The sequence below is a fragment of the Leptodactylus fuscus genome, chromosome 10 (genome assembly GCF_031893055.1).
Source record: "Leptodactylus fuscus isolate aLepFus1 chromosome 10, aLepFus1.hap2, whole genome shotgun sequence".
Lineage (NCBI taxonomy): Eukaryota > Metazoa > Chordata > Amphibia > Anura > Leptodactylidae > Leptodactylus > Leptodactylus fuscus.
The window spans coordinates 53,589,719-53,604,901 of NC_134274.1; the positions used below are offsets into that span (position 1 = coordinate 53,589,719).

The 15,183-nt window shown below is 44.2% G+C and overlaps 1 protein-coding gene across 4 annotated transcripts in view; it reads left to right on the forward strand.

Moving 5' to 3' along the window:
* The window catches only part of SEC31B (SEC31 homolog B, COPII component), a 61,983-nt gene extending 47,051 nt beyond the window's left edge, over window positions 1–14,932 (forward strand). Inside the window, exons 21-27 of one of the 4 annotated variants that reach the window (XM_075258161.1) lie at window positions 1,449–1,739; window positions 2,661–2,699; window positions 3,876–3,937; window positions 7,377–7,520; window positions 9,110–9,226; window positions 12,727–12,798; window positions 13,544–14,932. In XM_075258161.1, the coding sequence (XP_075114262.1) occupies window positions 1,449–1,739; window positions 2,661–2,699; window positions 3,876–3,937; window positions 7,377–7,520; window positions 9,110–9,226; window positions 12,727–12,798; window positions 13,544–13,723 (905 nt within the window). In that variant the 3' untranslated portion in view covers window positions 13,724–14,932. The remainder of the gene's footprint in view (window positions 1–1,448; window positions 1,740–2,660; window positions 2,700–3,875; window positions 3,938–7,376; window positions 7,521–9,109; window positions 9,227–12,726; window positions 12,799–13,543) is intronic. The other 3 variants (XM_075258162.1, XM_075258163.1, XM_075258164.1) reach the window with 3 other exon arrangements.
* The last annotated feature ends 251 nt before the right edge of the window (window positions 14,933–15,183 follow it).

A 15,183-nucleotide genomic window follows, 5' to 3' on the forward strand; every position in this document is an offset into this window, starting at 1 on the left:
TCAATTGTCATCGCTACATCTTTAGCAGTCACATGTCTGTGTCAGGATGTCATACCTACAGAGCAGGATACAGGGACTGGCGAGGCACCAAGAAGCGTTTGATGGGAGTTGGTGGAGTGAATTAGTGAATAGTCTTTAAATACCACTGTACATCCTCAAGCAATGTAGGGAAGCCATTAAATACTAAATTCGGCTCCTTTTTGGCATATTAAGAAAAAGCTTTGCCTGCTTCTACCCCTTGCCTGCAAGCTACTCCTTGTAATAACTTGTAACGCTAAGAAAACTTTGGGAACAACATAACTTTTGCAAGATACGACCGTGCTTAAGTCTCTTTCTGGTTCTGCTTGACACCATCACTCTACAATTTTTTCAGGACCGGAAGCCTAGGACTAGGGTTGAGCGATCGGGATCATAAAAGATTGGATCCCGATCGGCGATTGAGTAAATTTCGCGATCGGGTTCCGATCCCGCCTAAAAAAGATCGGGAACGGAATTCCGATCCCAAACGCTCAACTTACCTGCACAGAACCGCTGCCGCTTCCTGTTGTTCTCGGTCCTCTCTTCTCTCATTCACACGCCTGCAGAGCGCCGTGCACGCCCCCACCTCCCTAGGCTAGTGTTACTGATGCTGGGAGAAGGCAGAGCTTCTGGCTTAGGAGAGTGTGGACGGGTACTGGGAGGGGAGACGTGTTTGATGCACTCACGTCTCCCCGCCCTGTACCTGCCCACACTCTCCTAAGCCACAATAAGCCCTGCCTACTCCCAACATCAGTAACACTAGCCTAGGGAGGCGGGGGCGTGCACTGCGCTCTGCAGGCATGTGAATGAGAGAGGAGAGGACCGAGAACAACGGGGAGCGGCAGCGGTTCTGTGCAGGTGAGCGGACAGCAGGGGGGACTAAGTAGCCGGCGGATTTTTTAATCACTAAACAGCGTGGAGTCCAAAAATTGAAGCGTGGACTCCATGCTGTGTAATGCATAGGATCTTTTTTAAAAATCCGATTTTCGATCTTTAAAAAATCCCATTGACTTGCATTAGGATCACAATTGGCATGGGGTTCAGATGGAAAATGATCTGAAATCGGATTTTAAAAATGATCCTGAAATCTCAAGATCGACTCAACCCTACCTAGGACCCTATGACATAGAAATGGCAGCATGTTATATAACGGCAGGATTCGCACACATTCATATATCTTTTTCTATGGAATTTCTCATTCTGACCCTTTCAGATCCAATTCCAATTATAAACTATAAATTCTGTGGTTTGCAACGATTGAACAATTCTTGCTAAAGTGGAATAAGATGAAAGATTAGTGATGCTTCTATTCTAAGCACAGTCTTTTCTCCGCTTACCATGAGACTTGGCAGAAAGCAGTGAAGTATTCAAAATGGTCCAATTTTAGGGAAAAGGAAAATGTTATTGATACATGTTCTTTTTATTTTTAGGAATCTTGCAGCCTCCACCATTGAAACAGATTCCCCCAATGCCAAGTACATTTCCTCCAGCTCCTCCTGATGTTCCTATGAATGTACCTGGTGTATCAAATTCATACCCACAAGCCTCCTTCCCACCTATGCACCCCACTGCTTATCATCCCGCTTCACGACCTGGCATGGGTCAGCCTCTAACACCACCCACTATGGCTGCATCCCATCCTCCTTTTAACTTCCAACCGGACATGAGATTTCACGAAGGAGGACCTGGAGCACCGACTGTCCTGCCACCACCTCCAACAGGTGAATTTTTTTAAATTCTATTTGTTCTCATCCGTTCCAATAAACATTGAAACCAATGATATCCATGATAACATTGATACTCTTGTGGCAATGGTAGATTTTATGTAGTCATCTCAATTGGGCCCTTGTTAACTGGGCCCGATCCTCTCCAAAATAGGAGGTCTTGTGGGAGTTTCTTTATGCAGTGGTTGGTCCCTGCCAAATGTGGTCCAAGAAGGGCAGCCGGTGATCCAGAGGTACGCTGTCTGGTCTGATCCTACCAAAAAGCTACTGCTGAACAGGTTGAAGTGATTTTCCATAACTTTCTCAATTGATGATCAGTGGGGACCGGACACCTGGATCAACTGGCATTCCAGACAAAGATGGAGGCGGCGCTGGAGATTTCTTTCGCAGCATTAGGGATGCCCCCAGTGCTGTTTGAGCGCTGGGGCCTGCCCCCAGTGCTGCGACGAAACTCATTTGCATACCGACGAAAAATGGGATTTCTACTGAACGGCGGCGCGGAGAAGACTTCTAAAGGTAGGAGAAGAATAGCCTTTCTTAAGGCTATTCCAACGTGGTAGGTAGAAAAAATACCATTTTAATGATAGGATCCTTTTAGCACTGCAGCTTCTTCAAACAGCTAATCGGCCAGGGGCCCGGGTGTTGGACCAATGACTATCTTTAATACTGAACATAGGTCATCAGTTAATGATTCCTGGCAAACCTCTTTAATGCTAAGCAAGCTCTGGTGCAGTCAATGCCTTGACAGGTCAGAAACACAATGGTTTGTGTGGGGGTAAAAAGTCACATCTCAGGTAGGGCCTGCATGAACAGGAATTTCAGAAAATTGAAACCAAATTGCAAGGTCCATTCCTATAGCTTAGGATGCCGCGTTCCTATCAGGGTTGACTTGACATGGAATGACTGGTTAATTTGTAGGTTCGTTTCCCTGGCTGGAAAACAGACAAGATGCTGCAGGTAATGTTTGGGAAGTGCATTGCTGCTTTGTAGTAGATCTGTATATTGAGGGAGATTTACTAAGCAAGTTGCACCAAAGACGACGTTAACATGATTATGCATTTTTTACTTAATAATTTTTTTAATATATTTTCCTATAGCAGCCATTTCTAATAAATTTTGGTACATTCAGTGACTTAGCATTTGAAATGATTGGAGTGCAATTTGCACCCATTTACACAGACTGAATGTATACATCTTCCAACACTTTTAATAAATCTCCCCCACTGACTTGTGATGCTTTTGATCTAGTAAGTAGCTCTGTGCAAGCTATGTGCTGCGTGTCTTATGCACAGTGTAAAGACGTAACCCAATGTGGGTTGTCTGTGTAGCATGCATAGCATTGAAGTACACTGACTATAAGTATGTATTTCCCTAAAGCCATCATGTGTACCCCTTAAGGAGTCAGCCTATGGATAGCGAGCTTCTTTCCCAGCATGGCAATCTATTTGTTGCTGCACAACCATTTGGCGGACATCAGACAACACTAGAAAATGCAATAACCAATATTCTTTTGCACTCGCATACAAGTTACATTGCTATTTGTGCTATGTGATGTCTTGAGTTTGCTTCGTGTTGCAGAATCGTACATTGAAACCTCACGGCACCAATTCACACAAGGAGATGGTGTATGACATTTCAGATTTACATCGCAATCTTAAGTTTGTAAGCCAAATGGCAATATTGGCAAAGTTGGAGCCATTGTCGACCTAAGAAAAACTGCTTTCAATAAGCTTTGTATAACTTTGTGGATAAGGTTCACTTCACTTGTCTTCTCTCCTCTTATTAGTTTTTCTGTTTCCCCTACCATAGATTGGCATTGGCTCTGAAATGTCTGCTAAACCCATCTTGGTCTTCCAAGACAGACTGCCAGCTCACTAATGTTTCAAATTACGTATGCCCATAGAAGCCTATGGAGAATGGAGGAGTAGAGATACGGACATGGTGCAGCCAGAAATATAGGATCACAACGTTCTTGAAAGTAGTAATAGTATATTAGCAAACCTATACACATTACATACAATAAGTGTTTACAGGGAGCTGGAGTACATTATTTTAGCAGAAAGGCGCCCCATGTGGTCAGATGCAGAATGGCATAGAGTTTGGGAGCTTGTTACTTATATTGGGTCTTTTTAGCAGGTGACCAGGACGGTTGGGCCGATTCCTTCTCTATGAAGTCTGGTGTGCAACGAAAGAAGGTAATGAATAGATATGTGTGACATTTTATTTAAGATTCTTAGCAAAACTTGTCTGCAGTACGGTGCACAATACATGGACTTGCATCAAGCAGACAAGGACTGATGACCTCTTTGTATGTATAACCTGGGGTATATGCACAACCAACACTTACAAATACATTTCTTGATCTACTGGGAGACCAAGGCTATTGCATCCAGTGAAAGATTAAAGGGATATTCCAAAACTAAGCTATTAACCCCTTCCCGACTTCCGTCGTAATAGTACGGCGTGGAACCTGTGTGCGCACCATACTCTGCGAGTGTCAGCTGTTGAAGGTGGTCTAGCAAGCCCATCAATCAGTAGTTTGAAGAAATCTCTTTTCTTCTCAACCAGTACAGCGCCATATATTGTGTAAAGGCAGTGCATGGTATTGCAGCTCAGCCCCATTCCCTTGAATGAGACTGAACTGCACACAGGCCGTATTACAAATCAGTATATCAATGACCAGTGAAGCTGAAGTGGTGCGCACTGGTGCTCAGCTCCTGTCAATTCATGTGTGTGGACACCCTGTCTCATATTGATGACCAATCCTAACGATAGGTTACCAATATTTATATCCTGGAGTGCTCCTTTAAATGGAGAGCTAGTTTAGCCATCTGCATAACTCTTACAGACTTGACTGGAGCTGCCGCCTTAGCTGGCAGTATCCCACCTACCAGACATTTATTGCATATCCCCACCACTTTAATTGATCATGTGAATAGTCCCTGTTGAGATTTCTAGGAAGCCATTGTACAGTAGGTCTAGAGGCAGGAGTCGAGGAGTAATGTTCCTGCATGAAGGTTATATAAAGACATGCAGGATACGAACCCTCATTTTTAAAGTGCACCCGATGTTTCAAAAATAACCTGACATGTCGGGCTAGGTTCACATCTGTGTTGGAGTCTCAGAGATGGTCTACACTGTCCCCTACACTGCTAAAGAACCCGAACCAATCAAAACTTCTGACATGTCAGGTTTTTTTTTATCTATATTTAGTTACAGTTTAAATCCTGCCTCCGATTCTGAAACCGTTTTCGTAAATGAATAGTATAGGTGAATATAAGAAATTCTGTAATATATCTTACATTACTTCTAACATAGAAGTCTATGGATAGGGGGAGGAGGAGGCTGCTAGAAAAGACACACATGCTGAAGCAGTCTGATAAATGAAGAAGAAAACCTGCTATAATAACCAATACTTCCAATATAATTATGTTTCTTATACTCTCTTATAATCATTTCTGAAGGGTATAATTGGAGGTCCACTTTAAAGGCGCGTTTCCAATGGCGTAAACAGCGTTTGTTTTGACATATAAAATTAAATGGCGTTACAGATATAGGGTAGTTATATTGTCGTCCTATGTCTCCTGGTCATAGAAGGCCCCCTCTTCCATATTCAGACACAAGCCTTCCTCCTCGTGTTTGTGGTGGGTTGGTTGTGTGCCTTGAGTTCTCTGTCTGTGTATCGGCCGTGATGGACAATGGGGCTGTGATCGACAATGAGACGACAGGCCACGACACACAGCGGGAGGAAGGGCTTTGTGGAGCTTCCAGGACTGCAAGAGTCTGAATTAAAGTGGTAACCTCAGGCTAGGACAATACTAGCAGTTTAGAATAAGAAAGTATCATAAAATGTATATTGCAACAATACTTTATTGTACGATTTTTCCATTACTGGTAGTGTTTCAATGAGGCCAGAAATAAGAAGATAGTATACACCTAGAGCCGTGATGGCAAACCTATGGCACGGGTGCTACTGGCATGGGGGCCACTGTGCAGCAGATTATACTGTGTGGGGGCCACTGTGCAACAGATTATACTGTGTGGGGGCCACTGTGCAGCAGATTATACTGTGTGGGGGCCACTGTGGAGCAGATTGTACCGTGTGGGGGTCAATGTAAAGCAGATTGGACTGTGTGAGGGTCACAGTGGAGCGGAAAGCTCTATAAAGCCCCATTCATATGACCATATTTTGCAGGTCTGTAATTGTGTGCAATTGTGGATCCGCACATTATTAAAGTTAAATTACCGTGTTGGCACTTTGTGATAAATTAGTGTGTTTTGGGTTGCAATTTGGGCACTCGGTCTCTACAAGGTTCGCCATCACTGACCTAGAGTTACACAGCAGCTTGCAATCGCTTTGTCTTTCCATCATGTATAATGGAGGAGTAGCCTATACTTTTTCCCTTGTAGGATTTAATAGAAGTCGTATACAAATCTCGTTCCTTCAGTATCCGTAGCCCAGCAGATCATACTGCTGAATGTACGTTACAGTGTACTGTCCCCTACCTTGGGGCTCTTGGCCGTGTGTATTCGGCCTGGCTGGGAATCAGCTGCAGGCTGTGCTCACTACAACAGGATTAGCTTCTTGTTAAAACCATCTCCTTTTGATGCGGCCTCATTGGAGAATCTTCCCTGACTACGTGGCTTAGCCAAAAGTAGAATAATGCTCTCGCCTCTCAATCTCATATGCCATAAGACCTGTATTTATAGGTTTATATCCTCCCAAAGCCTTTAGAAAGCGGACATTGTAAGGAGGTTTACTAGTCCCTAATGGCTTTAGTTATGCATCACGCTGGTGGTTAACAGGCTGCCGGGCCTCGTAGTCACTGAAGCAGGAATAACACAAAACACCCTTAATACACCCCATTATATGCACAGGAAGTGTGCCAACCTAAATACAAAACTGTGCCGTAAGTATTGTTACATGCTGCTAAAGGTGATACATACAGATAGTGAATGCATGATATTTGCTTGTGAAATAGACCATGATCTTAATATTAGTGTTACCCATGCCATCCCATGAGATAATGCGTGTTATATGGGATTAACAAAGATGCGCCCACAGACTGTAGACTAACCTGGCATTCCTTAGGGCTGAGCGTGGCATAGTCTGCTTTGTGAAAGGCGTTCAGAAAATGCTAGAACCTGCAGGGGAGCAGCCAGGAATGTGAAATCCCTACAGCCCTATATAGTCCACTCTTTTCGTTCTGAGATCTGAAGGAAGTGAATTTGGGGATACCATTTAGATCATGTATTTGTTGTTTAAAGTGGTTGTCCTAGAAATGAAATTAAAAAAAAAAAAATATATATATATATATATATATATATATATATATATATATATCTACAGAATAAGGGATTAGCACAAATCCCTGAGACCCATGATGGTAATAGGGAAGGGAGTCACAGCAGTCACATATCTCTATTAGACTGCCAAGTACAGCGCTCTCATAGAATTGTATGGAACAGTCTTGCACAGGTCCCTTCAACAGGGACATTTAGAGAAAAAACAAGAAACCGTATTCGTATCATGAGAGGAGGCATTTCTTCACGGATTCTAAAAGAAAAGACAAAAGGTCAGAAATGTTGTTTTGCAAAAGTCATTTATAACCCGTCTAATAATTGTTGTTTCAGCCAAACCCTTCGATTCCTCCGGCTCCCATTACAACTCCAGTGATGAATCTGCCTTCTGAGCCAGAAATCCTCCAGCCCCATCTTGGCAGCAGTCTGGATTCCAGTCACACTCCTCCAGGAGCACCTAAGGAAGCAAGTCTGCAGGTATACAGAAATATTAATGGCAGCATATTCTAGTTACTGGCACGAATATTGTACTTACCCCTTGGTTAGGAGTATTCATGAGGCTATTCGGTTTTCCCTTTCATCATCGAGTGACAACTGCGGCATTGATGGCCTAATGCACATGACTGTGCAGGCTGAGACTCTCCCTAGGGGGCATCCCATGTTCCATTCTGGTGAATATAGAGTAGATCATATCCTGCTCCGTGTCATCAGAACAGAGCGGATCGGTAGTCTCTCAGATGACACTGGGATGTTACTCAGAGTGTCATCCGAATGCATTCCACTGCAAAATCGGCACCCTCTGGAGTGCACTCTTGGATGAGTACATGGGGCCTACGTCTGGTGAGGGAAGTGCGGCAAGATGAAGGAAGATCTCTGCTCATGAATACTGTGTGCATACTTGAGTCCTCTATTTACCCTTAAAACTGCGCAAGAATTTTGGAGCACATGCCATGCACCACATGTATTAAGTGTTTTATTTGCTTTTTGCATCCTGCTCTACAAGGAGATGCGGCTTAACCGAAAAGGGATTTAGTCCAGGGTGAAAAAACTAGATCAGGTTCTTTTTACCTAAATTAGGTGCAACAAGCCACCCAGAGCCTCCAAGGGCTCTGTACACAGGTGTTTATCTCTGCCCATGTACATTTGATTGACAATCTCTTCCTATACTACAGCTATGATGTTGCTGGTTGCTAGACATGCGCCTAAACTTTCTTTACGTCATACAGTCTTGTGACAATTAGGTGGAGGACAGTGTCATGTGCTAAGAATATGGAGATCATCACAGATTTTTCCCTTTGATTTGTATTCAGCCCTCAGATTATGTATATTCTTAAGGTTAAATAATTTAAGACACATCAGAACACTTCAGAAATTTTGATTCTACCTCTTCAATGGGTAAAGTCTCGGTGCCCAGACCCCCACCAATTGCTAAAATGATGGGCACAATCACTTTGCTAGATTGGCTCTGTTCTGCTTTTTTCAGTGCAGTATGGGTACTTGGTGCATGAGTCCTGGCACTGCTCAGGTACTGTAGTCTACCCTAGGTGCTGCATGGTTTCACTGCTTTTGTAGGAAGATACTGTGCTCTATGGAATAAGGGCTAGTTCACACGGGGATAAGCGCCACACATTTTGGTCCTGATTTTGACAAAGGAAGCTGCGTCAGAATAGGACCAAAATCCACCTGCTGTGGCCTCCAATAGTCGTGGCTTCCCGCTCCGGAGTAGGCCCAAATGAATGGGCCTAGTCTGGAGGGTGCTGTCACGAGGCGGACGCCGGGGCTGAATTAGCCGCGGAATCTGCCTAAAGAAAGGACAGCTCGCTTCTTTTTTCCCTGAGCGGGAACATACCGCTCACGGAAAAAAGGAAACTAGCGGTTTACATAGACCTCTATTATGAGGGGGCGGATTCTGACGTGGATTCAGTGCCAAAATCCGCCCCCTCTTGCCCCGTGTGAACGAGTCCTAACACTTACCATAGATCGACTCGGACTCAGATATGCTTTATTTTTTGTTTAGGTTGGCCCTTTCTGATAAATGGAGCTAATACACAATTTTATTTTTACAGTTCCATCGGATGCCAGTTGAAAAAATCGAAAAAAAAGAATTGCCTGTAGAGCATCAACCCCTACAAAGAACATTCAGTGGTCTGGTCCAGCGCTGCTCGGCAGTGGCATCTGACCCAGTAAGTGACTTGCCTCTCTTTTGCCCTTGCTTTTCATACAGTCATACACAGGTGGTTTTACCATTGCAGACACTTAATTCCTGTTTACAGGATTGGGAATATGTGTAGGGTCGCTGGGGACCGACCATTGGGACCCCCAGAAATCAGGACAACATGGGACCAAAAGTCTTCAAACATTGCATGTGTAATCAATGGGGAAAGAGGAGAAAGTCACTACTACACTTCTTTTGGTGACAGCTTAATCGCCCACAAACAAAAGTGTCAGTTAAAATCTGACTGCCTAGTCGTCCTCTTCCCAGTCAGGGAGGGCTGGTATGTCCTGCCGAAATTTGTCATTGTCTGGTCAGCCTTTATTAGGTCCTGTTACACAGCCCTAGGAGAGGCGATTGATTAGTGATCAATGATTGGGGCTCATTTGCACAGGGTTCTGCGTGAACACATTCTGTCGCGGCTTTCCGCTCCGAGGGGGCTGTCGCGAGGCGGACGCTGCGGCTGAATCAGCCGCGGAATCCGCCTGAAGAAAGGGCAGCCTTCTTTTTTCCAGGAGCGGGAACAAACCACTAACGGAAAAAAGAACACTAGCGGTCTATATAGATCTCTATTGTGAGGAGGCGGATTTTGAGGCTGATTCCGCGTCAAAATCTGCCTTGTGTGAACTAGCCCTAAAGCTATCATTTGTCCCCTATACTTATTGTCTGGGATTATGTACTGCCATGGAACAAGGATTTAATTTTTTTGCCCCAAAAAAGATGTGATCACCCACCAACCTGGCCGTGGCTCTACCTATCGTTTTATAGTCCATTTGTAATTTTCCAAATGCTGTGTATGATGCCACTTTTTCCAGGGTTTCCATGCTAAAGCCTGCCCAGTTTCATCTTATGAATACAGTTTTAGATTTCAGCTCTCCATACTTCCATACTTTGATCACAGTCAATATGAAAAGTTTCCATATTCTATATATTGGATTTTCATCCGGTGATTTTAACTGACGCCCAATGGACCCCATTGTAGTTAATACTTTTCCTTATACATTTTTGTCAGCCGTATCCCCGATCTGTTGGTGTTTGCTTTTCTGCACTTCTGGTCTTTTGATGGAACCAGAAGATTGGATTGGACCATGCTGATAGGAATGTAGTGATATATTTTCTTGCACCTAGTTCTCAGCTTCAGTATCCATGCAGATTTACTATATTGTGCCTTCCTGACAACATGGGGTATTTTCCTGCACTGTCACTTAGAGTATACATTAAAGGGATTGCCAAGGGTAACCTTTTATCCATGTGTAAAACTAAGGTAGTTTGTAATATACTTGCATTTTCATTTACCGTATAAGCCGAGTTTTTCAGCACAGTTTTTGTGCTGAAAAAGTGTGCCTCGGCTTATACTCGTGTCAATACGGTAATTGAAAATGTCACATGACTGGTCCGCAGTGAAAGACATCTTGGGAGGCCGCTGGAGCAGTGCTGCTGCTGATAGGTGAGTGGTGAGGCCCAAGATGTTTCCAGAGCATCTTCTCTGCCTTGGAAACATCTTAAGGCGACCCTGGCGACCGCTGCAGCCGATAGGTGGTCGGTGAGGCAGCGCTGTTCCAGCGGCCTCCCACAGATGTCTTTTACTGCGGACCAGTTAAATTACCAATCAAGTCAATACAGTAATTGACTCGACCGTATTGATTCGGCTGCAGCAGGCCTCCGCTCCAGTCCCGGCCCCCTCCCCCGGCTACATCACATGCCGGGTGACATGGCCATGTTAGACGTCTGGGGCATTATCATACAGGCCCAAAGCATTATGGTACCAGTAGCAGCCTGTTGCCATACTGGCCCGAAGCCTGTGCTAACAGTAACAGGCTATTACTACTACCACAGGCTTTGGGCCTATATGGTAATATCCCAGACCACGTGACATCTGGGATATTACCATATAGGCCTGAAGCCAGCTAGGATTAACATGAGCACAAACAGAATGTCATGCATTTTCCCCCCTCAGCTTATACTCGAGTCAATAAGTTTTCCCCATTTTTTGTGGTAAAATTAGGGGGGGTCGACTTATATTTGGGTCGACTTTTATAGTCGAGTATATACAGTATATCAGAATACCTCCCATGATGCTTTGGTTAATGTTCTTTCCCAAAATGCATGAAATGTCATCAGTGGTTGGGTCAGTGAATGTGAGGCGCATATTCAGCTCCTGTAGTTCTCCATGTAAGTGATCCTGCAGAGGGAGAAACCGCTAGGTGGGGAGATTGTGCAGGGCAGACTGAGTATACGGACACCGCACAAAAACAGGAACATGAAAGCACTGTTACAAATTAGTATTTTTTTTCTTATACTCTACACTGCTTTTGGTTCCGTGGACTTGTGTACCCATCACAATTTGCACCTCTTAAAAAAAAAAAAAAAAAAAAAAAAAAAAAAAAAACATTTAATGATAGGATCCCTTTAAGCCAGTTTGAAGCTCTGTAAATGATCATGTGAGACACACAGCTCCGCATATATATTACTCACAGTATGCATCACATGGTTTTTGTTTTTTTTTTTTAACACGTAGGCATAGCCTTAAGAAAGGCTATTCTTAGCCTTAAGAAAGGCTATTCTCCTACCTTTAGATGTCTTCGCCGCGCCACCGTTCGGTAGAAATCCTGGTTTTCTTCTGTATGCAAATGAGTTCTCTCACAGCACTGGGGTCGGTCCCAATGCTGCAAGAGAACTCTCCAGCGCCGCCTCTATCTTCTTCTGGAACGGCCTCTCCCCACATCATCTTCCGGCGCTGGGGTCAAACTTCCATGCATGCGCAGTCGGGTCTACCATCGGGCAGAGCAGACTGCACATGCGCGTGGCTATTTTCTTGTGGCTGCATACCCCAGCTTACTGTGTAAGCGGCCATAAGAAAACGGCCGCTTACAACAGGCGGGCATGTGCAGTTGGCTCTGCCCGAGGCCCGACAGCAAAGCTGACTGTGCATGCCTAGAAGTTTGAAGCCAGCACCGGAAGAAGAGGATGGAGAGGACGTTGCTTACGAAGATGGAGGCGGCACTGGAGAGAGTTCTCTCTCCTCATTGGGGACTCCCCCAGTGCTGCGAGAGAACTCATTTGCATACCGAAGCGAACGGGATTTCTACTTAAATGGCGGCGTGGAGAAGACATCTAAAGGTAGGAGAAGAATAGCCTTTCTGAAGGCTATTCCTACGTGTTATCGAGAAAAAATGTCGTTTTAATGATAGAATCCCTTTATAAGGGTTATACAGGGTGCAAAAACATGTCTGGCTTCTTCCATAAAGAGCTCATATTCCCAGGAAATGACCGAGCTGCAGCATGACCATGTGACCAAAAGAGTGTAAGTTAGGATCTAGGTTCTAGTCCTATGAGGGGAATCCTGTGTATCGTCGGTCTTCAGATTGGTCTAAAATCTACGTTTGCATAGCAGATAAAATGTAAAAACCTCTGAAGTTGTCAGTCTAATATAATAGGGCAAGTCATTTGTCTTGTGTTCTGTGTCTGCAGAAAACTAAAAGGAAGCTGGAGGATGCGTTGCAGAGGTTGGAGTGCTTGTATGACAAGCTGCGAGAGAATACAGTGAGTACCAGGTCCTGCCATTCATTGTGCACAGGAGCCATTTAGTCTTCACATTGATCCACTGAATTCCTGTAAAGATCTAACCTTTGTTATATCATTGGTTAAAGTGACTGAAATGTTACTTTACTGGCTGGAAGCCCTTCTCATCTCCCCCACATACTAATACAGTGTGCACAGAGCACAAGTGGAAAGCCTGATGGGAAAACCCTTTAAAGGGAATTCATCATGTCTGACGCCACTTCTATCTCTTGTTCTATAATAATAAATGCCAGCCGTGTATGAGGAAGATTTATGAAAGTGTCTAAAAGATAAATCTGTCTCTGCTGCCCATAGCAGCCGATCCCAGCCCAGCTTCTACTTCTTACCATTGTGCCCTTATTGGTTACTATGGGCCACAAATACTATACTATTACTATACTATACCTGAGGAAGAGGCCGAGAGCCTCGAAAGCTTGTGAAAAAGGTATCAACTACTGAAGACTCTCAAGTTTTTTATATTTTATGGGCCGCAAAGTCAGGGTTTTGCTTCCAGACACTGAAATCCACTTCTTTTCTTTCCTTATTCTTCTTCCCCTTCTCACTGGAGTATGAGGGGGTCCGGGCTCTTGTATAATGCAGGGAAACTGAGGCTGGAGGGGGTCAGTTCAGACAGATATGTCTCAGGCATTTTAATATTTTTTTGTGATTTGTAAGCTATTACAGTTGCATGTAGGTACATTTCATGCTGCCATTCTCTCTTCTTCAGCTATCAGCACATATCCTGGCTGGGCTACATGACATTGCCTGTTGCATGGAGAGTCGGAATTACCAGCAGGGTCTTGCCGTGCACACGCAGGTGGTCAGCGGCAGCAACTTCAGTGAAGTCTCCGGTTTCATGCCCATTTTAAAAGTCCTTATGACGATCGCCAGCAAGCTGGGGGTGTAGCACTAGAAACTGATGTGGACATTACAGGTGCGCACTCTGGAAGCGGCGGCTTACTGTAGGATGGGTAAACAGCCTGTACCTTATTGGTGCATCGGGTACAAACAGTACATGCGGAAGCAAAGCAATATATCCTTCTCCCTATGGATTACTAAACATGGTTTAGCGAGATGCCATCTTGATATTTGTGCAGTCTTAAAAAAATGTTTCTTTTTGACACTTTTGCAAAACCAAAAAATATAAGTGCAGTATATATCCCTACTATAAAGGGTGACACAAATTCAAGATGGTTCCAGTTTGTGCATGGAATAATATGGTGTATAATAGTAATCTTAGCAGCTGGAGCACACGTCTGCTTCTAAAGACAATCTGGATGAGCTAATAATGGTTTGGATGGTATAGGCCTTTATAGTCGTGGGCTTTGCGGTGATCATTATTCAGGAGATGTTATTCATTGCCTGCTTTTCTGCACTGTATATGCGGCAGGGCTTTTGTTTTGGTTTGAATCTATTTTTAGTGGATAGTGCTGGTTGTGATAGTCCTTGAAGACGCTGGGTTAAATGGGTCATCTAGGATTATACTATTGATGACCTATCTTTAGGATACATCATCGATAGTAGATTGGTGGGGCCTAACTCCCAGCACTTCTACTGATCAACTGGTTGCAGAGCCTTGCTGACACCGGAACCAGCTACAGCGTACTGATCAGAAGCATAGTATGGAATACTGTATATTGCTACTACAGTCCAGTCCCATTCAAGTGAATAGGAGAGGGCCGCAGTAACCAGGCTGTCCCACAACACTGAGTGTGGCGCTGTGCTTACACCATGTAGCTGGATCAAGTGTGCAGAACAAATTGGCAATGCAGAAATAACAACCAGCAGTGAGGACGATGGAATCCTCATTCTTCTGTAAGAGTATGCTGTGTCTTTGTAATATAAGTAACACTCAGGTAGCGACTGCAGTGTCTTCATTTTTAAGTTATTGCATTATTTAAAATCTGTTTCTAAAAGCACAATATACTGAATAAACCATAAAACATTACTCTTATCTTCTAATTGGTCGCACAAGTGGGAAAACAGGGTTGTGATGGAATAATTCAAGAGGACACGTCATCTCCTATATATATTTATATACCCCATTAAAGGGGCTGTCTAGTTTCAGGTTATAAATGTTATGATTTGTATAGTTTTACAATTTCCAATATTTTTTCTATATGAATCCCTCTTGGTTTTATAGATCTCTGCTTGCTGTAATTTGTTCTGCTTGCTACCAGTGGATAACAATCAGTCTATGATCATGGGATGGATGGGCGGGCTATGGTCATGGGACGGGCGGGCTATGGTCATGGGACGGGCGGGCTATGGTCATGGGACGGGCGGGCTATGGTCATGGGACGGGCGGGCTATGGTCATGGGACGGGCGGGCTATGGTCATGGGACGGGCGGGCTATGGTCATGGGA